General features: G+C 49.2%; 1 protein-coding gene across 1 annotated transcript in view; it reads left to right on the top strand.

Annotated features, from left to right (window-relative positions):
* The window catches only part of Scube1 (signal peptide, CUB domain and EGF like domain containing 1), a 120,254-nt gene that overhangs the window by 18,366 nt on the left and 74,989 nt on the right, over positions 1-26,899 (top strand). The window contains exon 3 of the mRNA XM_051189516.1: positions 3,002-3,130. Coding sequence (XP_051045473.1) covers positions 3,002-3,130 — 129 coding nt within the window. The remainder of the gene's footprint in view (positions 1-3,001; positions 3,131-26,899) is intronic.

The following is a 26,899-nucleotide window of genomic DNA, read 5'->3' as shown; positions in this document are numbered from 1 at the left end:
CATTGTTAACAAAGGCAGCATAAACAAATGTAACACACCTTTACCCTGTTGAAGTGCATAGTTAAATATTCCACAATGCTTAGGTCTAAAAGAAAAAAAAGCCAGGTGGACCTGTGTCTGTGACTCAAATACTTAAGGGTAATGGTGGGGGAACAAGGAATGGGTAGAGATAAGTGCATCCTTGGAACTGATTAGGGAGCCAGCCTAGTTGCCCAAATCAATGAGCTCTGGCTTCCCTGAGAAACCCTGTCTCAAAAAATAAGATTAAGATCAATAGAGGAAGACAGCAGACATTGACCTTTGTCCTCCACATGCTCACTTACACACCTGGGTAGACACATGTATGCAACACACACACATACACAGAGAGAGAGTGTGTGTAAAAAGGAAAAGCCATTCTTGGTATCTGAGATGTGGAAGGAGAAAAATATGGCTTGTGTTAGGGTATCCAGAACTGTGCAGCTTGGTGAATTAAAACTGGAATGCATTGTCTTGGGAGTGTAGGTCCTAGACCTAGGAGACATGTTTAGAGTGATGTGTACAGGGTCAGGATTTCAAGCAGAACCTGAAGGCAATGGGTATCCCTCAGTAGCTGTAACACCCTACTCCTTTTCTATAAACCTTAAGTCTTACATTTTGCTTTAATATCATCTAGACTACTAGGTATATTTAAGGATGATTTAGACATGCTACAGACTCATTTCTGCTCCCCAACTGGCAAAGGTGGTGGCTGCACACACTGAGGCAGCGGATCTTGACTCTGAAACCTTTGGGAACCCCTACTTTGTCCTTCCCTCCTTCTGGCTGACTGGCTGGGTAGGAGAATGGGCTTGTGCAATATGCTCAGGCCATTGCCTTTGCTCTTTGGGGTGTCTGTGCTATGCTTAATCACTTCCTAGAAGAATCAGGAGTGGAGAAGCGAGGCCCTGGATTTCTAAATTAGTATCCCTATACTAAGCATCAAATGGATATGCTATAGGTCTGTTGCACTCCTGCTGGTGAGAGCATGGGTCTCTAGGGTTTCCCTGCCACACTCCAGGCTTTTGGTCAGGCTCTTCCCATCTTCTGCTAGAACTTCACCTCAAACTCCCATGCCTGGCAGATAAGGGAAGAAATGTTTCTTCTGTCTCAGTCATGTTTCTCCTGTATCCTGAGAATTGCTTTCAGTTTAGCTATAACATGCTCCCACTCTACAAAGGCCATCTTAGAGTCCCTGAAGGCTGGGCTCAGTGTGAAATGGGAGGCATTGATCCCAGGGACCTAGCAGAAGCACCAGGGCTCCAGACCACAGCTGGTAGGGTCATTCTGGAAGCCATCCTTGAGAGGTCAAGGCTGGGCTTAGATTCCCTATGAAGCCAGAATCAGGTGTCACTTGCATCCCTTCTAGGTGTGTGACCTTTGGCAAGGTTTTAGCCTCCTAGTGCAAGATTACTTCAGTGTCCTGTGCAAGCAGACAACTGGGCCTGAGTCTCTATCTTCATTAGGGTTACTATTGCTGTGACAAGCAAGTCAGGATAGGAACTCAAACAGGATGGGAAATTGGAGACAGGGGCTGATGCAGAGGTTATGGAAGAGAGCTGCTTAATGGATTGTTCTTTATGGGTTGTTCAACCCACTTTCTTATAGAGCCCAGGACCACCAGCCCAGGGTGGGCTGAATTAGTGATTGGGCCAATCACTAATTAAGAAAATGACTTACAGCTAGATATTATGGAGGCATTTTCTTAATTGTGGTCCCCTCCTCTCAGATGACCTCAGCTTTTGTTGAGTTGACATAAAACTATCTACCATTGTGCCTGTGAAAACTTTAAAGATAATGGCATACAGTGTGGCCAACCCCTTTGGGCATAGAAGCAGCTCATTGAATGTTAGCTAGACATGTTCTTATTCTTCTTTCTGAAACCCCAGAACTGATAGCCTGCTGGGAAATGTTGAAAAAAAAAAGGACTTAAAACAGCAGAATGACCTTTACTAAAGCTATTGACCATTGTTTATGAGACAGAAGTCTTTGTTATAACAAGGAAGCTAGAGCAGCTGAAGGCCAGACCTCAGCCCATAGGGAGGCAGCTTGGGGGTGGGGAGGGGTGGGGAGCAGTGGACATTCTTTCATCCCAGAGATGACACTTTTTGGTGATGTGCACAGTTTATTTTACTGGGTATGCCCATTTCAAAGGAGCCAGTTTCTATGGCTGTAGAAGCACCCATATGTTGGCAGTGTTGGCAGGCTTTGGAAGGAGCCAGAGCCAGGCTTGACACTTACCTGCTTCACTGTGGCAGGAGTTGGGAACCGCCCCCCAAAACGCACGCGCGCGCACACACACACACACACACACACACACACACACACACACACACACACACACCACAATGTTGACTCTTTTCTGAAAACTGGTGTTCAGTCTTGCTGCTGAGTCAAGATTTTTTCAAATGCCTCTTCATTCCTTCCCAATAAATGTTATTGAGTATCTGCTGAGTTATCTATCCCCTGTTCTAATTTCATTTCTGGTGTTGTGATTGTTACAAAAAATAATACCCTGACAGAAAACAACTAGAAGGGAAAGGGGGTTATTCCTGCTTACAACTCCAGGCTGTAGTTTATCATCATAGGGAAGTCACAGCAGAAACGTCAAGCTGCTGGTCACATCACACCCACAGACAAAAGCAGGGAGAAATGGGTGCACAATGCTTGCTTGCTTGCACATACTCTCTGCTTGATTTCTCCACTCTTGTCCAGCTCAGAAGCACCTGCCTAGGGAATGATGTCGCCCACAGTGGGCTGGGCCTTCTCATATCAATTAAGTTCCTCAAGACAATGCCCCACAGACATGCCTACAAGAGAACTCAGTCCCTCATTGAAACTCTTCCATGTGATTCCAGGTTTGTCAAGTTAACAATTAAAGCTGTCACATCTCCCTAATAAGCCATATCATAGTGGTTTGCAGTGGTAGAAGTGGGAACCCAAGTCACTTGTTCTGATACTTCTCATGTCTCTGCCTCTGCAGACATCGACGAGTGTGAGAATGACTACTACAATGGAGGCTGCGTCCATGACTGCATCAACATCCCTGGGAACTACAGGTGTACCTGCTTTGATGGCTTCATGCTGGCTCATGATGGACACAACTGCCTGGGTGAGTAGTGAGGATGAGCCTCACCTCTGATCACAGCCTTCCTGTGTCTCAGTTCTAGCAGGCAGAGTTGGAGGCTGTGCAAATAAGCACATTCCTTTGGCTCCTTATAGTTTGTCAAGTTGCTATAACAGAATACTGCAAACCATGTGACTTCAATGGCAGACTTTCTTCCTTGATGTTCTGGAGGCTGGAGGCCTGAGATCAGGCACAAATGCCTTCTTGCATATGTCAGCACATGTCCTTAGTGCATGCATATGTCCAGTGGTATCTCTCTGGGTCTAATCATGTCTTCTAAGGATACCTGTGCAGTGAGGTGGCTCAGTGGGTATATTCAGTACTTTCTTGTTGCTGTGATAAAACACCATAACCAAGGCAACTTACGGAAGAGTTTGTTTTAGCTTATGGTTCCAGATGAGTAAAAGTGCATCATAGTGGGGAGGTATGGCAGTGAGTGGCAGGCATTGAAGCATGGAGATAGGAACAGGAAGCTGAGAAATCACATCTTCAACTGTAAACACCAAGCAGAAAGAATAAACTGGAAGTAGAACGAGGTCATAAACTCTCCAAGTCTGCCTAAAGTGAGGCTGCACCTCCCATAACCCCCCAAACAGCACCACCAAGTGGGGAACCAAGTGTTCAACATGAGCCTGTGGGGGACATTCTCTTTATAACTACTACAGTGCATAAAGGCACCAAGCCTGACAACAGGAGTTCAGTGCTCAAGAGTCATGTGGTAGAAGGAGAGAACTGACTCCTGCAAGTTGTTCTCTGACCTCCACACATGTGCTGTGGCACACATGCCCACAAACAGACAGACAGACAAACACACACACACACACACACACACACACACACACGACATCTGTCATATTGGAATAAGTCCACCCCCAAGGGCTCCAGTTTTAAAAGTAATTACCTCTGCAAATAGAATCACATTTACAGGTAACAATAGTTAGAGTTCTTCAGCATGGGACTTGAGGGGATACAATCCAGCCCAGTCTTGCAAAGCTCCAACTGTCTGCAATTCAAAGCTATCTTAAGACAATTGTGTGAAGTTTATATGCATGATTATTTTTGGTGAATAAAGCTGAGAAAATGTAGAAGAATAGGGAGGGGGAAATGGCAAGTTCTGCTGGTGATCCTCTGTCCACCTCTGGGGTCCCTTTAACATCAGGCACACATCAGGCATTTTCACATGGCCTCTGTTTCTATCTAGTCATTCCATCAGCCAAAACGTTGCTAAAGGCCTGTACAAGCTTCTTGAGGTTACCATGGCAAAGAGATGAACTGGGTGGCTTATGTGATAGACATTGATTCTCTCAGACCTCTAAATGTTAGAAATCCAAAATGAGGCAGGGCAGTTTCTATCTGAGGGCTGTGGGTGAAGTTCTTTCCAAGTCCTTTCTCCTAGCCTGTGGCCACTCAAGAATTCTTAAGCTCATAAACAGTGTCCCCCATGTCTTCACACTGTCTTAGCTCCATAGACATTCTCAGTGTCCAGATTCCCTTCCTCATAAGGACATCAATTATATAGGATGAGGGCCCATTGTGGTCAACCATCTTATCCTTATCATATGCTGTGATGGTTAAAATTGTCATCCTGGCCAGATCAGATTCACCATGGAAACACCCCTGAGTGTGTGTGTCTTCCAGGGATATTCTAGATTATGTGCATTGAGGTGAGACAACCCACACTAAATGTAGGGGCCACCATTCCTTGGGATGGAGTCCCAGACTGCATAAAAAGGAGAACATGAGCTAATGGGGGAGGTGCCTCTGCCAGCTGTGGATGCAGTATGACCAGTTGTTTCCTCAAACTTCTGTTGTCACAACCCCCACCATAATTGTACCTCTTCCAGCTCCCTCCCCTAAATTTCTGGAGAGCTCAGAAACCAGAAAAATGACTGATATAATTACAATGACCATTATTCCTCCAGAGGCCACATTCATAGCTCTGGAGATAAGGCTTCAGAATCTTTTGGGGGACCTTGGAGGAAGTTCACAGCCTATAACCCAAGGGACAGCAACTAGTAGACCACATGGTGCTCTTGGAATAGACCTGCTGGGTTCCCAGCCCTCTTCTGCCATCAGCTGAAGAAGCATAGCCACAGGATCCAGGAGGGCACGTGGGTAATTGACAGGAGCATGGTTGTGAACAGGTCATAGGCCTGTCGGGGTCTCTGTCTCTTGTCAAGGAAAGAAGGCTGTCACAGCTGTTAGTGTTGTCATGATCTCTGAGATTTGTCTTCTCCAGGTCAGTGTGCCACCATGTCACCAGGCTGAGTTTAATAATGAAATGACAACATAAAGCTGAGGGGCCTGCACTGAGTACAGACTAAATGGTCAACTAGCCGGCTGGAATTATTGATGCTCTAGTGACTTGGCCATCTTTCTGTCTTTGCCGTCAAAATCCAGAGGGAGTCTGGGCAGAAAATATTTTCTTCCCTGTTTCCCTAAGTGGTCCTCCAGAATCATTGCCACAGATGGATTGGGAGGGCTAAAAGATCACCAGGATTTTCTAGCCTTGCATGCAAGAATTTCTGCAAGGGCTGAGCAGACTGTCATGATGCCAGCTGGCTTGTCAGCACGAGGTAGAGGGGTTCAATACCCCAAGCGCTTGGGCCTCCCTTTCCTAGTGATGTGTCAGTCTGAGAGCTGCTGTCTGGTTTCATTTAATGCCTGTTGGGGCTCAGATGAGTTCATTATGGGAAACAGATCTGTGAACATGTAATTACACCCCAAATAAGTGCCAAAACAGAGGTCTGGACAAGAGTTAGTAAAGACCAGAAGGGCCTATGAAAAGCTACCCCTGGCTGGGTGAGTATGGGGATAGAAGCAGGATTGCCAGAGCTTCAAAGAGGAAGCTCTCAGCGGGCTCTCAGAGGGGGGAAGTTTGTAGGTCTGGGAACAGTGAGTGTAGGGCTGCAGGCAGCTCCTTGAGTCTGGGCTTAGGGATTGCAGAGCCTGGCAGGGCCTTTGATTAGAGACCACACAGCTTTTAAAGTGCCACACCCAGGTGAAGTGTTGTCACTTACTCCTCACCTGGAGTATGTACAGAAATTGAGTAGTCAGTGAAGTCTCAGCACACCAATGTCCCCAGGGGTATCCTGTTAGAAGCCACAGTGTCACTCTGGCCAAGGGAACAGACTTGGATATCTTAGCTCTCCCATTCTGAGCTGTTTAGTCTTTAGCCATTCTCTTTGATTCTCTGTGCCTCCGTTTCCTATCTACAACATGAAGTGTGTAGCTCCTGTCTTAAAGGAGTCAGGTGAGGGTTCTGTGAAATCATAGATGTAGTTAGCAGAATGTCTGATACTAGAAATGGCATAGCATGGGTCAGCTGCCAGTGGAAATGTACCCTATAAGTTGCTTTGAGGTCCCCAACACCTCAAGGGACCATGATCTATGCTCCTGAATTGTGTATGACACCCTGGACTCCCTGGATGGGCTGTGTGTCCTTTTCTTCGAAGGGCCACCCTTACTCCTGCTAGGGCATGCACCCCTAACCCCAGCCTCTCCAGCCTCCAGCCTGATCGTGAAGTCTACACACGTCTTTGTTTCAATAACACTGTTTTCACTATGGATTCTTTTTATACTGATAAATATGAAAAACCTAGGCAAGACCCCTGTCTGCCCTCCCCGGACATACCCCGAGCACAGATCCTGTGGCAGCTGAGGGCAGACATTTCCTATTAGACTTCTTTTGTTTAGTCTCCCACCCCCACCCCCAACCCCCCGCCTTTTGATTCTTTTCCTTCTCAAGAGAAAACTTCAACTTAGAGAAGTCAGGCCATGGTAGCAGCCGGGTCCAGCCCAGACCCACAGTGTGGCCCCAGACTTGTTGGCTGAACTTTTAGAGCCTTAGCCTTATATCCATGAAGCACATTAAGAACAGATGCCTGGGAGTTGGGGAGACAGCTCATTTGTTAAAGTACTTACTTTATAAGCACAGGGACCTGAATTTGAGCCTCAGAACCTACACTTAAAATCTAAGCAGAGGCAAAGGAGTATACACTTGTCATTCTAGTGCTGGGAGGCAGAGGTAGGAATACCCCTGGGGCTTATTGGCCATCCAATCTAGCTTACTTGGTAAGTGCCAGGCCAGTACCTCAGAAATGACACCAAAGGTTGGCTTTCCGCCTTCTCTGGCACATGTACTATATATGTGTGTGCATACATATGCTCACACATATATATGTGTATGTGCACACACATACACACACACAGAGCAGGGGGAGGGGGAGTTGATGCTTGGGATGTAGTGAGGACTGTGGTAAACTATAACTGAGAAACGAGCAGAGCTGGGACATGGAAGAGTTCAGTGAAGGCTCTCATGACCCCACTCTGCCTGGGGCCAGCTCCTTGGACCCTCCTCACCTGGCAGAGTTTTCAAGTTGGTAGCCCACCTCTGACTCAGGGCCACATTTGATTTCTCCCCACTGAAGTGCTGTCCTGTTGCCATCCCAGAAGGGATTGTCTGCACTTCAAAATAAGTGTTTCCCGCCAGGAAGCCTGGTGCACACCTGGGATCCTAGCAAAAGGGAGGCAAATGCAAAAGGTTCACAAGGCTAGCCTGTGCTACATGAGACTCCCATCTCCATTTTCCTCTCACTCTAACTTGGTGACTATTGCCCTGCCTCAAAGGCAGGATTGCAAGGAAGGCCTGCATCCAACACAACTATAATCCCACGGCGATGGTGGGTGGAGCTCTCCTTCCCTTGACACAAGTGCTCTCCTGGTGACCTGTAGGTTGGATATGACTTCTGAATTCTAGGACTCCTTGCACTTTGTGCCAGATAGTACAAACATGTGTGCAGCCTACTTCTCTGTCTCTTTTCTGTCCCCTCCTCCATCCAGTGTGAGGACCATAACTTGTTGGGGTTTTGACATGTGTCCCAAAGCAGCAGCCCGATGGCTGTGGCTCAGATACAAGTGTCATTTGTTCTCATAATCAAAGGTTGAGGCCATTTAGACAGGACATGTTAAGGTCACATGTCACAAATGCCCAGGGAATGGCCTGGAACAGGGCTTTGGGGGGAGGGAACATGTTGCAGGTAATCATGTACCCCTGTACTCACCCCTCAGTATGGCATCAGAGGGGGCTGCCCTGAGCTTCCCTCTTGGAGAAGTGAATTCCCCTACCTGCTGTCATGCTCTCATACTCCGGTACTTGTTCATAGAACTTCCTGCTGTATGCCAAAGTTTCCAGCACAGTTTTACCCCCAAGGCTGGCTGGGTGGCTGTGAGGTGTTGGCTAAGTTCATGGAGGGTTGTCTGTCCACAATGCTGCATGTGGTCCCACACCTCTACTCAGACACAGAGCCATACCCTGTCACACGCTTAGAAGTGTCGGGCTTAGATGTTGTTTTGACTGTAGAAGTCCTGGTAGAAAGCCTTCTTCCCTGGTAGCCTTCTTCTCTGGGCCCCACTGGATTCCTGGGGATGGTAGCAGAGGCAAGCCCTGACCATCTTAAAGAGTAACAGGGAGGTTTGAAAAGCACCCTGAGTTGGCTGGGAGAGAGGCGGAGGCTGAGGTCCGTTTCCCGTCGGCAGGGTTCAGTTTCTTTTGAGCAGGCGAGCCTATTTTCTTGTGGGTATGCTTGTCTGTGACCAGGTCCTGGACGGGGGCCAAGTCTGTGCTCTGGAGAGTGAAGGCCTCTCTCTATTTGACATCTTTATTGAGGAATTTCTCAAATATAACAGAAAATGACACCAGAGGGAATTGAAACCAGGATGAGCTCTTACTCAGCCTGAAATGGCTGCCTTTAGCTATGTAATTACTTGAAATAGCAGTTCTGTTTGAAAAATATTATTCCAAACTCATTGCGATCGGCCAGCTGAGCAATATTTAGGCTAATAGAATAAGATTTTTTTTTCATCTTAAATTAAAACCAGCAGCAGGTCATTTTCCCCCATGCCCACAAAGAAAAGCTCTCTTTTTCTGAAGCCATCCGTTCACTTAGCCAGATGTCTTCAACCTCCATCTTTACCTTGACTGACTGCTCCCAGCTGGAATTTTGGACTGGCCCCAAGCACTTTGATCCCATCGAAGAGAAGTCATCTGTAGCCACATCCAGCAGACAAGCTGATTGATTAACCAGATGGTGCTATATCAGCGAATATACATTGAGCACCTACTCTGTGCCTCACCTTGTACTCAGAGACAGTTCAACCTGGGCAAGATGAAGGGTGCATTTCTCTGTACATGAGAAGCGGCCCGTGCTGCAGTTGTGTTCTTTCACAGGTCCACCACAACATCCACAGGTAGATGCCATTGTCAGCCTTTACCTAAACTCTAGAACCTAGTTGGATAGAAGCCATTAGCACCAACTCTTACAAATGAAGAAACCTAGACCCAGGGAAATGACCTACTCAAGGTCACAAATGACAGTAAGAAGCATAGCTTGAGCCAGATACAACATGTGGTTTTTGTCACTTCGAGTCTTGAGCCTGTGCCTGCTGAGCACCCCTGCCCCTGTGTCCCCCTGTCCCACACACACCCAGGAGAGCAGCAGATCTGGAAGGCAGACCAGATTCAGGAAGGGGTCCCTGTAGGGCTAGATCAGGTGGGCAGGGGTGTGCCAAAAGGAGCACCTCCTCCCAAGAGTTTGCTGGCTTGCTCAGGCATCTCCCTTGGGACTTTGTCCTATCCCATGTGACAGCCCTGTCTTTCCAAAGTCCCATTGCTTCCCCAGGGCACCCAGCTCTCAAGGAACATAGAATAGGACTCTACTTACCCATCTTCTCACATTGTACCCTTGCCCATTGTCTGTACCTTGAGCCCTTTTACTTGTCACTGTTACTGACACGCTGCCTAAAAAGAGTTGTAGAACAAGTGAACAGAGGATCTCCCACCTGGAAAGAGCCCTTGCTGGATCTCTTGCTGGACAGGTGCCAGGGGCAAAGGATAATTAGATGGATAGCCTTCAGGGACCTGGGTTGGCCAGGATGGAAACATGAAACCATGGAAGAGGAGATGCTGTTTAACTTGCTGCCCAGTGTTCAAGCATTTGTGTACGAACAAAAGTTGTTCTGAGTTTCTGAAGACAAAAGCAGGAATGAAAATCAGTACTGAGCTCACCCTTCTGGGTTCACATAGTAGAAACACAGACAGCAACATGTGAATATATAGCTCAGCAAAGTAGTTTCAGTCAGGTCAAATCCACCAAAAACAATAGTAATAGAAGCAGAACAGCCAAGGGTGGGGGGGTGTTCTGATCACATTGCTGAATGAGAGCCACACCAAGTGGTTTAAAATGCCACCATTCTCTGCCTATGAGTTCCATGGGTCAAGAACCAAATCAAGGATAGCCAGTATCTGCCCCAACGTGTCTGGAGTCTCATCTGGAAGATGTGAAACTGGAGATGACTGATGGCCAGAAGCTGGAACCATCTGGAAGCTTCCTGGCTCATGTCTAGTGGTGGTTGCTGGAGGAAAGCCAGAATGTATATGGGCAGCCTTTTCGTCTAAGCTTTGGCGCAGACCTGGGTGAGCCTCCCCTGCAGGGTGTCTGTGTCCCTGCAGAACAAGGTCAAGTATGGGAACTCCCCCACAAACTCATGGTGAAGGGGGTGTCAGTGGTCTTCCCTGATTTAAGGGGAGCAAATGAGGGAAGGAACGTCAGGGAGGAGGAAGTGTCTTGTAGAGGTCTGGAGAACTCTGTGCTAACAGAAGGGATACACAGTAGATGAATTTGGGGACAGGGCACTGTGTTTAGAGAATCATAGTATGGGAAAGGGAAGGAGGTGAGTTCAAGAGGGAGACAGGAAGCAGTCACAGATTGCTTTGGGACTCTGGAAGTGGGTGGATTTTGTGCCAATTAACTGGGAAGATGGGCTACATTTTTACTAGGGACTAAAATGTTTTGATTGACATTTTAATAAAAATCCTTCCTGGTTGCAAGTAGAGACTTAGAAGGAAGAAGGGCAGGGTGTTTCAGAAGGGAGGCCCTATGTGGCCTGGCTGGATGCTGGTGACTGAACTCAGAATACATTTTGCAATAGCCAACAGGAAGTCCCAGTGGATTCAACATCAGAGGTCAGGGAAAGCATTTCACTGGCACTGTGTGGCTCTGCCTTGTGACTTAGGCGAAGATGACGAGGGCCAGAAAGGTGTGTGGTGGGATGGACTGCAGGACTCATGTCAGCTTGGTTGATTCTGTTTGAGGTAATTACTAGTCCTCCCAATGGAAACAGCATACAAGGTCAGATGTCTGTGGAATTCGACCCAGGAAAAGTGTGAATCACTAGCTTCAGTGTGGCCATGAATACCAGAGATGTTGGTGATGGTTCATTTCACAGAGATCACATGTGTACCTGCCCTGTGCAGCCCCGCCCTTGTGCAGCTCCAATATGGATGACCTGTTCCCCAGCCTTAGGAAGCACGGACACTCAACCTGCCTGGCTTTGGACATCCTGCCTGAGTTGATTACTGTGTGACTTCGGACAAGTAACTTAGCTTCTCTGAACCTCTGCTGTAAGGTGGAGCCAATAACCATGTTTATTTCTGAGCCCAAAGGACATGAGCTTTGTAAAGCGCCCAGCATGGTAGCCAAGGTCCCCTATGTGTCAATCATCTACTTACCATTGTCCTAATGTGCAAAGTTAGAGCAGTTTTTAAAGAAAGCTAGTCTGGTTTTAAACTAGTGAAGAGGCACTGGGCAAGACTGGGCTGTGGGCGGTGTGTGAGGCCTGTAGCACAGACCTGAGCCCCCATGTCCTACAAGGTATTCCTGTTGGATAAACCACTGCTCTCAGACTTCTGGTCAGACAGCCCTCCATCCTGTTGAGGGGATGTGGGGGTCACATGACATCAGGGCTTCTCATACTGTAGCCTGGCTACATCCTCTTATTTCTGTCTTATTCTGGCCCCTGTTGCATCCAGGTGGAGGTAAGTGTACAAGTGACTTTAGAGGCTATCTGCTGGATGAGGAGAAGGACACAGCTTGCAGGGCCAAGCTGTATGAATGTAGGAAGGAAGTAGCTGGGATGCTGGGGGCGGGAGTGGCCATCACAGCTCCCTGTGCTGGACTGGGTGTGTGATAAAAGCACTCCCAACCCCTCTAGGAAGACAGCTGGAGCCAGCATTGCTCCTCTGAACCCCACAGAAGGTTCCAGTCGTTTTTATTTATTTGTTTTCCTCCTCCAGAAACTCGAAAGTGTTTCTTGCTGGGGGGAAAAATGCTGACTATCTTAATGTAAACCTAAACATCCTGGACCAGCCCTGTCTCCTTTGTACAAGTAGCAGTGTTTCTGAGGTAAAGGGAAAGACTTCTCTCTGATAGATTACCCTCCTCCTGCTTCCCATCTCAACCATAGCCCCTTGCTGAGGTGACTGAAAACACTGGGCTACTTTTGCTCTTGGAGTTCACGTCAGTCAGATTGCTTCTCCCAGCTTTTTATAACTGATCATCTGGCTTCACTTTTTGCTGAGACAGGATCTCCTGGAGCTCAGCCTGGACTTGAACTTGCTATGTATGTGGGACTAGCCCTGAACTCCTGATCCTTCGGATTCTATCTCTAGGGTGCTGGGATTGCAGGCATGCACTCACACTGCACGTTTGCATCTGTTGATTTGATAGAAATTCCTTGGCCTGAGAAAAAGAAACTCGTGCTGGATTGCCCCATCACTGCAAAAATGGGAAGCAGGTGTGGGGAGGTGGAATTGTTCCAAGCTGGGGGGCTCCCCACCCCTTCTCCAGGGTCAGCCAAGAAGTGGAGTAAGCGTCTTTCAGAAGAGCTCAAGCCAGCACTGAGGGAAAAGACTGTGGGCTAAAAGTCAGGCGCTGGGAACTGCCGCCTTACTGGAGGATGCTGGGACACTGTCTCTAGGTCTCGGCTTCTACATGGTATGTGAGATTAAGTGGATGGGATTCAGCCAGTGGTTTTCAGACTTCATGGGGCTGTGTGGATAGCAGCAGAATTCCTTTTCTTCATAGATCATGCAGGGGTCACATTGCATGGGCTAAAATGGGAAGTCAGATTTGGGAGGGGGCATAGAGTACTCTGGAGCCCATCTCTTCCCACACAAGGTCCCTGGAGCCTCAGGAACAGTCTAGGACCTCCTCACTGGGCTGCTTCTTCCTCCAGATCCTGTGAGTTAGCCTAAGGGACAGTAGCCAAGCTCTGTCCTATGTCCTCCTCATGTGAAGAAGACAGCCCCTGGCTGCCTCAGGACTGTGGCCTCCAGAACATTGAGTGGCTTCCACTCCCCTAAACAGCTAGTTTCATTCCTGCTCTCCTGGCCTGGTCCTTGTGGTTCCTGCTCCTGGAATGGCTGCCCTGCCTTCAAATAACACCTATTTGGCTCACCCGCACTACACACTTGGCCCTCAGGCCATGACCAAGGGTCAGCCCCAGAAAAATCTTCTCAACTGCATGCTTTTTGTGGCATCCTGTTGAGGCAGACTTGGGAGTCTAGGAATGGGTCATCCTACTTCCCTGAGAACCTAGGGAATTGTGCTCCAGCCTAACTGGGCTATCCACCCCTGGCCTATGCAGATTATTGTGTAAGACAGGGTAAGAGGGGGCCATCACAAAGAGGGAAACCTGATAGTGCTGAGTGCACACACCTGACAGCGGTGAGTGTGCACACCTGACAGCGGTGAGTGTGCACACCTGAGAGTGCTGAGTGTGCACACCTGACAGCGGTGAGTGTGCACACCTGACAGCGGTGAGTGTGCACACCTGACAGCGGTGAGTGTGCACACCTGAGAGTGCTGAGTGTGCACACCTGACAGCGGTGAGTGTGCACACCTGACAGCGGTGAGTGTGCACACCTGAGAGTGGTGAGTGTGCACACCTGACAGCGGTGAGTGTGCACACCTGACAGCGGTGAGTGTGCACACCTGACAGCAGTGAGTGTGCACACCTGACAGCGGTGAGTGTGCACACCTGAGAGTGCTGAGTGTGCACACCTGACAGCTGTGAGTGTGCACACCTGACAGCGGTGAGTGTGCACACCTGAGAGTGCTGAGTGTGCACACCTGACAGCTGTGAGTGTGCACACCTGACAGCGGTGAGTGTGCACACCTGAGAGTGGTGAGTGTGCACACCTGACAGCGGTGAGTGTGCAGACCTGACAGCGGTGAGTGTGCACACCTGAGAGTGCTGAGTGTGCACACCTGAGAGTGCTGAGTGTGCACGCTTGTCATTGGAGCAAAGCTCCCTAGCACACAGCAAACAGGACAGCCGGGATGGTATCTCACCAGCATAGAGGCCCTCAGTGGCGCAGAATCTGCCCACACAATGTCTGTTTCTAGCTCCTTCCAGTCTCTGTTCTCCATGCCTGGAGAACATGCATGGGAAATCAGGTGCCCTGAGGCCTTTACTCCTGGATCCCTTCCTAGCCTGGGTATGAGTGCGAGGCCAGTTCTGTGCTCCCAGTTTTATCTTGAAAGGTGGCATGGTAATGGTACCAGGAGGGGGCCCTAGGAATATGGCATATTGTGTCAGGGGTTTGCTCTATGTGGAGGCATGTATGGGTGTGGGAATCAAGAGTCACTAGACTCTGTACAGGTAAAGTGAAGTTTATTCAGGGAGAATGTACTTACACAGGAAACAGATGACTGCCGCAGATTCCCCCTCCAAGGATGCCAATCCTACCACCCAGATGCTTTTGTCAACCTGAGCAGGAAGAGAGAGCTCCAAACCTCAAACCTAATCCTTATCACTGGTCACATGGGCACCTGTGACCACACCCAAAGGGCGTGGTCAGCACTACAGATGGGATGAGTGTGTGTATGTGTGTGTGTGTGTGTGTGTGTGTGTGTGTGGTCTGTGTAGTGAACATGGTTTGTAAATGGCATAGTGGAGGTGTGGTCTAGGTATCTGAGTGATCCTAGGGGCAAGTCTATGAGGCAGTGGTCTGTATGGAAATGACATGATTTGTGTTAGGGAGCTGTCTTGTGGGTATGGTCAAGGGAATGATTTGTGTGGGTGTGATATGTGGGAAAGTAGTTTGTGGGGTGTAGCCTTGAGGGGGTGGGCATGGTCTCTGTGGAGAAACATAGATGTGAGAAGCATAGGCCTCTCCTTCAGTTAGCAGTCAAGTCAGGAATTTGTCACTCAGGGCAAATGAGTGAATGGTCACAGCAACCTTTTCCCATGGGCTGAAGTCTTGTCACTCCATCCCACACCAGCCCCACATCAGCTAGGTCTCTATTTGGTGGCTTGGGGAAAAAGCCATGCTCTGTCCCAGAACAGAGCCTCCATAACGGAGAGTCCATAAACAGCAAAGTAAACACAGGCCATGGACAGAGGGCAGCAGGCAAGTAAGACACTTGCCTTCCCTGTGTTCCATTTGCAGCCTTGGTGCAGAGAGCTCAGACAGAACCCCTGGGGATAAGTGAAAAATACATGTCTTAAGAAAACTCTTTAAAAATATCCTGCCTCCAAATCATAGGCCCAGACCCAATGCTGTATTGTGTACCCAAAAGGGACACTGGCAACAAATGAGGGTGCCCAAGCCTCTCACCCACACCTCTACCAGAACTCTTGCTTATTTTGGACTGATCAAGTGTCTTGGGTAGCATCTTGGGTCACCCAAACATGCAGGGCCTGGCTGTGTCTGGGCAGATGATGCAGCTGCTCCTTTCCTGGCACAGCAGGACAGGGCCCTGGTTGTTTCTGATGGCCATCAGCCAGCCCGTGCATCCGCCTGCCCAGCAACCCTCCCTCTTACCCACTTCATCCTGACCACATGCAACTAGAAATAGATGTCTGGCAGGGACACCCTGTGCCCGCTGGCACTCTTCATCTGTGGAGTGGACAGTAGGTGTGGCTTCTTAGTCTGGGGTCCTTTATCACCTCCCAAGTACTACTTCAACAAGGACAGGGTTCTGCAGGCCATCTTGCTGCCGCCAGCACCACCACCACCACTGGCCTGCCTGCTGGCTGCCCAGGGATCAGTCACCAACAAAAGCTTTTAGGACTAGCTGTTGGCCCTTCTACATAAAAAATGCAGGCACAGCTCCATGGTGAGAAAGCCAGGCACCCCCAGTGGTAACAGGTCCCAGGAGGTTCTACCTGCTACACCAGCCTTACTTTTCTTGCCTAAGCATCCAGCAAACCAAACGTTAAGCTGTCCCCAAGATATTCCTGTCCCTGCCTCATCTCTTGCTGGCCCAGGTATTCTAGTCTCCAACTGCCAGGGTCTCTGTCCTAGCTTTCCTGCAGAGTGACTGACTACTAGTCACTCCCCACCCTGCTATGCCCTGCCCCCCAAATTAGACTGAGTTACAAGTGTCTGTTTACTTATCCATCTCTTACACATGGGATAATTTTACTGAAACTTCCAGAGATATCAGAAGCAAAGTCAGAAGACACTTGCCCTGGCCACCCTGCTCTAAGGTCATGTCCAGACTTGTCTGGGCATAGACATAACTTTATGTTGGTTATAAACATTTCATTGATGTTTATATGCTGCCCCTGCAACTAGTATCAGAACTGCCCTCAACACTGATACATAATTGTGTATTCTCAAAAAGAGGGAATGTAATCAAGGCCCAGGATGTGGAAAGCCAACAGCCAGTTCGTAAGACTGCTGCTGTGACCCTCTGGTTGGGACAACAATGTACCTGGGAAAAATGACTTGTAACATGGCAAAAGCCTCCTCTGCCTGCATGCCCATGTCTGCTAGTCAACTGGTTCTGGGGTTAAATAATGACTTCCAATATGGCATCCTCTGTGTAATTAGTGCTGGGAGTGGGCAGTCTAGTGATTTTTGACAGTTGTCCATCTGCCTGGAAGGAGTACAAGGTCCTCGGGTGTGGGGTGGAAAGAGGAAAGGAAAGCATATTTCAAGAGGTCGGGAAAGTACACACAAAGCATAGAGGCAGGAAGCTCAGGCAGGTGGGGGAGTGGACTCCAGGTAGACGCCTGGAACCCAGAAGAGCCAGGTACACCAAACACTGGCTGGCCAGAAACTTCAGGTGTATCCTGGGGAATGTAGGAACCTCGCCACTGGCCAAACATTGTGTATTAGTTAGGGTTTCTATTGTTGTGAAGAAACACCATGACCACAGCAACTCTTTTTTTTTTTTTTAATTTAAATTAAAAACAATCTTATTTTACATACCAGTCCCAGTTCCCTCTCCCTACCATCCTCCCATTTCTCCCACCAATCCCCATTCTACCCCCCATCCAATCCCCAGGGAGGGTGTGGCCTCCCATGGGGGAATCATCAAAGTCTGTAACATCATTTGGGGCAGGGCCTAGGCCCACCCCGGTGTATCTAGACTGAGAGAATATCCCTCAATAGGGAATGGGTTCTTAAAGTCTGTGCACTAGAGATAAATACTGGTTCTACTGTCAGAGGCCCCATAGACTGCCCTGGCCTCCCAACTGACACCCACATTCAGTGGCCTGGTTCACTCCTATGTTGGTTCCCCAGCTGTCAGACTGGGTTTTGTGTGCTCCCATTCGCTCATGTCAGCTATTTCTGTGGGTTTCTCCAGCATGGTCTTGACCCCTTCACAGCAACTCTCAAAAAAAAAAAAAAATGAATTGGGTTGGCTTGCTTACATTTCAGAGGTTTAGTTTATTATCTCCATGGCAAGAGGCAAGACAACATGCCAGCAGACATGATGCTGAAGAAAGAGCTGAGAGTTCTTAACATCTTAACCTGCAGGCAACAGGAAGTGCTCTGACTCACTGAGGGTAGCTTGAGCAAAGGAGACCTCAAAGCCCACCCCCACAGTGACACATTTTCTCCAACAAGGCCACACCACCTAATAGTGTCACGCCCTATGGGGGGCATTTTCTTTCAAACCACCACATTGGGTATACCACAGACTCAAAACTCACCCTGTCACAACACCCAGAGCTATGTTGTTCAGCCCACCAAGTGCCACCCTTCCTTCTTCCCCCCATTCCCACATGCATAAGACATTTTCTGCATCCCACCACCAAAGGTGCCTTTGCCCTCACTGGCCCAGGCCATTTCAGAGAGAGCCTCACGGACTCTTGAGTTGGCCCATCAGGTCCAGTCTCCTCTCACAGCACACTCCCAGCAGGCCATTGAAGCCCTTTTGTGGTATGTTAGTAAGGCTTTATGTCCCTGTGACAAGATGTCTGACATAAGCAATTTAAGGCAGGGCTAAGGGGGGTTAGCTACTGGCTTCAGAGGGATGGATTCATAGTCCTCAACTGTCCTGACTCTGGGCTTGCTACCTTCTCAAGTGTGCTGACTAATGAGACAAAGCTAGCACTTGGTCCTGGTAGTTATCATGTGCTCCAGCTAGTGCTCTACTCCAAAGCTGATTGTAAGGATGCTGAGAGTAAGAATCAATCTACTCACGCATGCAGGCCAGTTAGAGAGCCAATGTGGATAAGCATAGAGCAGGAGGCCAAGCAGTATGACAAGGCATGGGCCACAGTGGTCCTCTCTCATAGAGGCCTCTGGGACGAGGCTACACAAGTGGGAAAAGCTAGAAAGTAGGAGAAGGGGGGGGGCTTGGAACACAAGCATAAGGAATTGTATTCAGACTCCACATGAAAGGCACAGCTCTGAGCAGAGACAGGAGGATCTCTGGGATTTCCTGGCCAGCTAGTCTAGTCAACTGGCAAACTCCAGATTTAGTGAGAGACCTTGTCTCAAAAAATAAGGTTGAGAAACACACTCAATGTTGGCATCCATACACATGAGCCCACATGTATTCCTACCAAGGCACACATGAGTACATACACACATATACAAAAAGAAGGGAAAGGCAGTCCTGAGCTGCCTGCTGAAGGAAATGCACTGTCCTGTGCCCAAGAGGTTGACAAGGATGAACCTGCCAAGGGCTGCAGCCAAAATTCCCAATTCAGATTCCCAATTCAGATAGTAGTGAAGCTAAAACTCTCTGACATCAGGCAGGATGGGCTGGCTGAAAGACTGTGTCAGCTCGTGTCAGTGGGGTATCAAGGCGACTCTGGACCTACTCAGCTCTACAGTTCTTCCAGAAGGCAGGCAGGCACACCATAGGGGTCATTGCTCCCATCTGGGCCCTTGCCTACCCCTCCCTCAGGCCCTGCCAAACCCTGAGCTCCCTCCTCTCTCCTCCCAGAGTTCTGTTTCCATGCCTTGTTTGGTTGGTTGGTCTCCCTCCCCACCTCCAGCCCTCCATTCTTATCCCCATCAAAAGAAAATTTTAAGACACTCCAGTGCCTCCCACAGATGTCCGGCCAGGGTCACATTCACAGCTGTGCTGTGTGGGGCCCATGGGGAGGGAAGTTCTAGTTCTGCTGCCATCCCTACTCTTTCACCCACGTGAGGACTATGGGCAGGCTGCTGACTGGAGGGCTTCTTGCACGGGGCTGGTGCCCCATTGAGGTAGAGTCCTATCTTACCCCCTATACTGAGAAGTTACTGGGAGAGCTGATCTTAGCCCAGATGAGGATTAATTTTAACTGTCACATTGGCCACTCTAGAATGACCCGGGAAGACTTTCCATGAGAGATTATCTAGAGATTATCTGTAGGCCTGTCTATGGGAGATTTCTAGACTATATTAGCTGATGTAGGAAGACCCAGCCTATAAGTGGGTGGGACCATTCCCTGGGCTGGATCCTAAACAGCATAAAAGAGAAGGCAAGCTGAGAACCTGTATCCATATACACATTCTCTGTGCTCTCAACCGTGGATGCCATGTGACGAGAGAGTCATGCCTCTGCTGCTGCAGTGTCCCCACTATGATGAAATATAACCCAGAACCATGAGCAAAAACCCCTTTCACCGCTAGATTGCTTATTGACCAGATATTTTATCACAGAAACTGGACAGGAAACTAAGACACCAATAGGTATGGCCAGACTGAAGTTGGCAAGCAGAGGCCAGTGAGTATGTAGCCAGAGTGGTCACCATAGACTTTGGTGAGAAGGAAAGGGGGAGCTTGTTTGTGGGCACTTTGGGGCTTCAGGAAGTAGGTAACATGGTCTTTTTGAGGTTACCATGTGGGGAGAAATAACCCAGGTAGTGGGATAACATAAACACAGAGGAGGGGGTAAAGGGTAAAGGTCCCAGGATACAGGGCTGAGCAGGGAAGGCTGGCCAATTGTCCCAGTAGGACAGGTGAGGAGATATACTTGTGCCTGGGGATTCTGCAGCATGCAGAGCTATCACAGGAACCAGATGTAGGGATGAGAAAGTGGTATTGATTGACAGCCAGGTGTTTGGGCCAAGGGTTTATGAGCTGCTCTGTGGTGAGACAGAGGCTAAGGGCCTAACTGGGATGTGTTTGGCTCTACTCCTCCATGGGAGATGGTGTTAGGAGATCAGCTTGGTCATATACCCACTGGACATCCAAGCAGGTACCACACTGGCCAATGTACAGGTTTAGAAGATGGTAGAGGAGGTGCTAAGCAGTGAGGGCAGATTCTCAATTATACAGAGATGTTATGGGGGTCATGGTAGCATCTCCTGAGAGCAGAGGGTAGACAGAGGAAAGGATGGAGCCCAGGAAGAGTCCAGGCCTCACTGTCCCCCAGCTCTGGGTGGACAGTGTGGGAATTCCTAGCTGTTTATGTGACAAGGTCCTGGTTCCCAGGGTGTTGAAAGTGCTTGTGCTCAGGTGACTTCACACGACTATGAGCCACTAAGCCAGGCAGGGACTTTATTAGATTATACAACCTAGTTTGTACAGAAAGAACAGAAAGATTTGAATAGACTTCTAAAGAAGTGGCAAATGGCCACTGGTCATTCAGAAAACTGTTTAAGGTCTTTAGTAGTCAGGGAAGTGTGAATAGAAGCCAGGAGACACCAGGTCACACCTATTATTCTGTGGGCACCTGAACTCACACATGTGCATATTCACATACAGACATACAGAATTTTAAATAGAAATAAGCTGGGTGTGGTGGGGCACACCTTTAATCCCAGCATTCAGGAAGCAGAGGCAAATGGATATTTGTAAATGCAAGGCCAGCCTGGTCTACAAAACTAGTTCTAGGACAGCTAAGGCTACACAAAGAAACCCTGTGTCAAAAAACAAAAATAAACTAAAAGTAAAACTGGGGTGTGTCGAGGGGAGTTAGATACAGGGCTGGTGAGATAAGGGCATTTGCTACCCAGACTGAGGAGCTGAGATCATTCCTCAGAACCTGCATGATAGGAAAGAACGGGTTCCCACAAGCTGACCTCTGATTTTCACACACCTGTCATGGCATAACCCCTACCCATTAAATAAATCAATAAATGTAAAAATAAAATTAGATCTAGATTTATCATATTATCCAACAATTCTGCTTCTTAGCATATATCCAAGAGAATTAAAACACATCCACCCAAAAACCTATATGTGAATATCCACAGCATAATTCATAATTGCATCAAAGTCAAAACAACCCTAATGGCCATTCATTGGTGAATAAACAAAACTGTGGCAGGTATATAGAAAAAGGCTGTAACATGGATAAAGCTTAAAAACATGATGCTACATTAAAGAAAGCAGACACAAAAGGGTATATAGTATGTAATTCCATCAATGTGAAATGTCTAAACTAGGTAAACACATACAGGCAGAGATGAAGTAGATCTGTGGTTCTAGGGGGCTGGGATTCATTATGAAGGGGCACATTGCTATTGTTTGGTGGGCAGACCATGTCCTAGAATCAGTAGTGATAGTTACATGACATAGTAAGTGTTCTTTTAAAAAAATGGTCCAGGTGCACACCAAGGTATGAATTGCATCTCCATTCTAAAAAGCAACTGTAGAAATGAAAGATTGGGAGAGTGCTGTCCCACACACTGCAACAGACCACACATACAGTTCTGTCCCTCAGTTCTGGTCAGCATTAAGCACAGCCATAAACTGACCTCCCCCTGCCCCCCCCCCCAGCAATCTGGGGAGGTGAGCGGCCCAAAGCTAAGTCTGGAGGGAGGCTGTTTAAGAACTCCTCCACTCAGAAACCAGAAGGCCAGGCAGGCTGAACACTCCCTTCTCATGTGGCTCCTTGTCACTTTTCCAGTTTGGAAGGGACTTGGCTGTGCCTGCCATCCCCCGGAGACTTGAGTGGCTCACTGTAGTTCATCTAGCATTGCTCACACTTTTTGGTAGCCACATGGGCCAGACCCAGTGCTAAGGGCTTTGGCTCTGTACTTTCACACCCCAACACTTGAGCACTGTTACCATCCCTGCCTTACAGAAAAGGACACCCAGGCCTTGAACTGAATGGTTCAGCAGTCTGAGATCAGAGCAGTCACTAGCTGACTTGTGCCCCATCTGGTGTGACCTGTGGGGGAAAGATTCAGATCCCAAAGGCAGTGACCACAAGGTCACAGGCAGTTCTAAGGGGGAGTAGTCAAAAGCCTGGGCTAGGCAGCAAATCTGTATCCTTGGCAACACAGAAGATAGGCTGAGTTAGCATGTGAGTTCAGAAGACAGTGAGTTCAGAAGAGCAGTGCCTGGGTGCAGGTAGCTCCGGCAGAGCTTGGCCCTCCTGGGCTGGTTTGAGGGATTAGCAATGGGCTTGCTGGTCTAAAGAGCTGAGCTCCATACAGGTCTATCAGCCTGGAGTTCACACTTGGGCCCAGGCCAGGAGACTGCACACTGCTGACCTGCAGGGGACCCAGGAGCCACAGAGAAGACTTCAGATGACACCCAGAGTGGGAAGCAGATGGGTCCTCCGTGACCCCCTTATCCCTCCTGCCAGCATAGCCTCTAGAGATCTTGACAGTTCAGGAGTGCTCTGACTCTGTCAGAACTCAGGCCCCAGCTCTCTAAGACCCAAGCGTATTTTACCCAAAATCGAATCCATCTGGTTCTCATTTATTTACACTTAACTCATCAAATGCAATTTTGCAAGAGTCATTCAATAGCCAAGAGGCATTTCTGCCTCAGCTGCCCTTCAGAAGGGAGTGTGGAGGGGGTGGGGGGGACCATTGCTTCTGCCAGGACCAGGTGGCATTGCTCAGCAGTGGAAGTTGAGCTGGTTCTGTCAATGAGCCTGAGCTCCAGTTCCTGCCCACAGGATGCTGGAGCCTGTTGCAAGGCCTAACACACAGTGGATTCTGGGCACAGAAACATGGGTGGGGTTCACTCAAGACACAGAGCCTCTGTGTCAAATTGTGAGTGTTCATGGAAAACACAAAGCAATTGAAGCAGGATCAAGGAGTAATTTTCAGTTATAAATAACTGCAAACTCAGGTTCCGCCTCCAAAAGAGGACAAACAGCCCACTATTAATAAAAACAAACAGCCCCACCTGGTGCCAAGCATCAACACTTGGGGGCAAACCACAGACCTCTTGCAACGCCCTCCAGAAGCTTATGGCCTGGCCTCAGAGACCCTTCCTGTAGGGAGACAACCACAGTGAGTGGACCCGAGCCCTGACATGACCCTCAGGTCTGGTGGGAACTGGAGAGTGAGGTAGTGTTCGCAGAGCACTGGGCAGGAGTCACAGCTAGGGACTCCCTGTTCCAACGTCAGTGCCTGTGTCTGCACTGGGCAGTGACCCTAGAGATTTTGTGAGGCTCTGTCATGGATGTCCTGTCCGGTCAAAGCTAGAGTCCTTAGTGGCCACACCCTTGAAATGTGTGTCACCAGGAAGCTGGAAGATGTGAGACACAGAATGTACATATAGAAGGGCACTGAGGACTGAGGTCTAAGGTGGGAGCTGGGGAGAGATGGACTAGGTGTAGAGGACAAGGTAGGAGCCCTAGCAGTTTTTGGGAAATAGGGCACTTCTCAGGCCTGGATGGCCAAGTGCGGTTCAGGCCAGGCTGAGATGAGGTGAGGTCTTCTGTGACCTTGGGGACTCAGGCCTTCCTAGGTTCCAGCACTCTCAGCTGCCACTGGCTACCAAGGAACAACACTAAACAGCATTCCTACTGAGAGTCGCCTGGGGGACCACCTGAGGCCCAGCTCCCTCCCCATTTGCTGTCTATCTCCGCAGCTAGCCAAAAGAAAAGGGGGTGGCTCCATGCAGAAGTGCACTATATGTTAAAGGAGGAGACCTGTTCACCCCACAGATGGTCCTGGCAACCCTGGCCAAGCTGGGGTGTCAAGATGAGCTCTTTGTTCTGTGTCCTTAGCCCTGCCACCTGGTTCAGGAACTCCTCTAACGCCTCCTAGAATCTGCTTCATAGCTTAGTTCCAGTGTGCAGGGGTTCTCTGCCTTCTAGGAAGCCCCACCATGGTTTTAAAGGAAGATGGTAGAGTGTCAGTATTCAGAAAGAAGATGTTCCCACCACCACCCTAGCTGTTTCATGACCCTGGAGCCTGGGGTGGAGAAGGTCCCTAGGGTCTCACTACACACAGGTTCAGTGTCTTAAGGATTAGTAACACCCTGGTTGTCAAGCTACTCTGAGAACTCCAAGAGTATCACTCTGCTGGCTGGACTGTGGGGTCCAAGGGAAGTGATGTTTTTTTGAGAGCCTTGCAGAATCATGATCCCAGCTCAGGACACACCTCCAAGCTTAGGGCTTAGTGTTCCTGGCTGCCTGAGTCAGCACACAGGACCTAACCAGTCACTATCTTTGGGGGCTTCCAGAACCCTCCTCCTGCTGTAGTACACACACAGTCCCTTCCCCATGTGCCCTGCCCTGCCAATCCTCCAGCCTCAGGCCATTGCTCACAGCCCAGGGTTTACAGCCCCTCCCCCAGGAAGCTTGTCATCCCTGCTGGCTGGCCTAAAACCCCAAGTGGTATTCATTCTCAGTCAGTAGTGTCTATGGATGCAGAAGGGCAAGAGTTTGGGTCTGAGGACATGAGGCTGTCCTTGGAGAAGGGTATAAGTGTATGTGAATGGGGCACGTTCTAATACTAGGAGAAGCAGACTCCTGGAGAGTGGCATGGAGAGCCTGCCCAAGTGCCTCTGGTGTCTTAGTTAAGGTTTCCATTGTTGTGGAGAGACACCATGACCATGGTAACTCTTATAAAGGAAAAACATTACATTGGGGTGGCTTACATTTTCAGAGGTTCAGTCCATTGTCATCATGGTGTCACATGGTGGCATGCAGATAGACATGGTGCTAGAGAGGCAGCTGAGAGTTCTATATCTTGCAGGCAATAGGAAGTGGTCTGAGACATAGGCATTTATAAAACCTCAAAGCCCACCTCCACAGTGACACATTTCCTCCACCAACAAGACCACACCTACCCCAACAAGGCTACACCTCCTAATAGTGCCACAAGGGGCGTGCATTTCCTTTCAAACCACCATACCTGGTGAGCCAAGAGAGCACTCTGCTGCAACAGCTAGCCTCCTTCTGAAAGTAAGTTATGACATTGCCCCCAATGAGCTCACCCTAGCCAGTCAGGTATGGCCTCCTGCCCTGCCACCCGGCCTGCCTCTTGTGAAGGAGATGCAGGTTTATCCCCACCCATGGCAGGGGTGGCACAGCAGGCCATGTGGTCCAGGCAGAGGAATGAAGCGGAGAGGAAAGGCTTCCACATCTGGGAGACCTAGAAGGAGACACTAAGGGGGGAGGAACGAGGAAATGCCCTCTGCCCCATGGGCCCCCTATGTTGCTCTCACTGACAGAAGAACACTCTGTATCCTTCGCGTTTTGAGAAAGTCTCTTTCCGTCTCTCTTCTCTTCTGAGAACCAGAGGTGGTAGGAGCCAGATCCCAGGGTGGGGTAGGGGTGGGAGTTCCTGGATCTACTGAGCAGTGCCTGAGCTGGGGCTGGAACTAGCATCGGAAATCTGTCTGTGAAGTGACAGGGCATCGTGTTGCCTCTGACTGTTTGGGGAGGGGGCTTCCCACACAATCCATCAGTGAGAACAATCATGGATCATGGTTCCATAGAGAGGGGAAAGCCTGCTCGTACCCTGGTGCTCCACGGGGCTTCCTGGAGGACAGTCTGCAGTCCCTGCCATGCTTCCTGGAGCCAATGCCTGGTACGGACTCCCTTCTGGCCCTGAAGGCACCTCTCGTAGTACGATGCACCCTGTGCTGGGTCACAGTGTGCCAGCTGACTCTGAGGAACAGCCAAGGGTTTCTCCATGGTGCTCTGCCTGCCAGGTAACCTCCATCTGGCCTAGATGGTAGGCAGACTTCTCATGATCCTAACTACACCAGCTGACTCCAGCACCGAGAGTCTTGTTTGAGAGCTTGAAATGCAGAGTGTCTATAAAAGGGGTCATGAGTGTGGCCTCGGGCTGTATAGGGACTCAGTGTCCCCAGGACTTTCTACCCTACTTGGATAGGATGTGGAGCCCTGTTTGGACACAGTAGAGAAGGGTGCAGAGGGACAGCTCTCTTTTCCCGCCTGCTTAATCTTGAGGTTTTATCATTTGGGAGCAAGGGAAAGACATGTTTACATGGCCCTGCATTTGTTTCAAATTATTCATCAGTGTTGGCGAGTCATTGTTCCTTGCTAGTGTAAACAGCCCTGTCCCAACAGCACAGTCACCCTGCCAGATCACTGAGGGCCTGTGGATGCCTTATGTCAACTGCCCTGGTTCCTAGGTTTTGGTGAAATTCAGGGCTGGGCCAGGCCAGTTGGCTGCAGATGGGTGGCATTCAGGCTAAGGAAGCATTTCTGCCCCATGAAGCCAGCATTGGAGGGTCCATATCTATCCTCTTCATTTTTCTTGCAGTGGAGACTTTGCTTAGACTGGAGTCAGGGAGCCAGGAGAAGAGAGGCAGGAATGGGTGGCAAAGGCATCCCAGGTCAGGACTTATAGTCAGCTGTGTGCTAAGATGCAGGTAGAGGTGCCTACCTCTCTCAGTGTACTTGGGTCAGAGACAGGACTCACTCCAGAGTCAGTCACTTTCCATCCATACTGCTTGTGGATCGTGTCTTATGGGTCTCAGGGGTGTTTAAGTAGATCCCAGACTCAAAC

This window comes from Phodopus roborovskii, unplaced genomic scaffold, assembly GCF_943737965.1.
Source record: "Phodopus roborovskii unplaced genomic scaffold, PHOROB, whole genome shotgun sequence".
In the NCBI taxonomy this organism is placed as follows: domain Eukaryota; kingdom Metazoa; phylum Chordata; class Mammalia; order Rodentia; family Cricetidae; genus Phodopus; species Phodopus roborovskii.
Note: the sequence above shows the minus strand (reverse complement) of the source record. Positions and strands in the feature narration are given on the sequence as shown.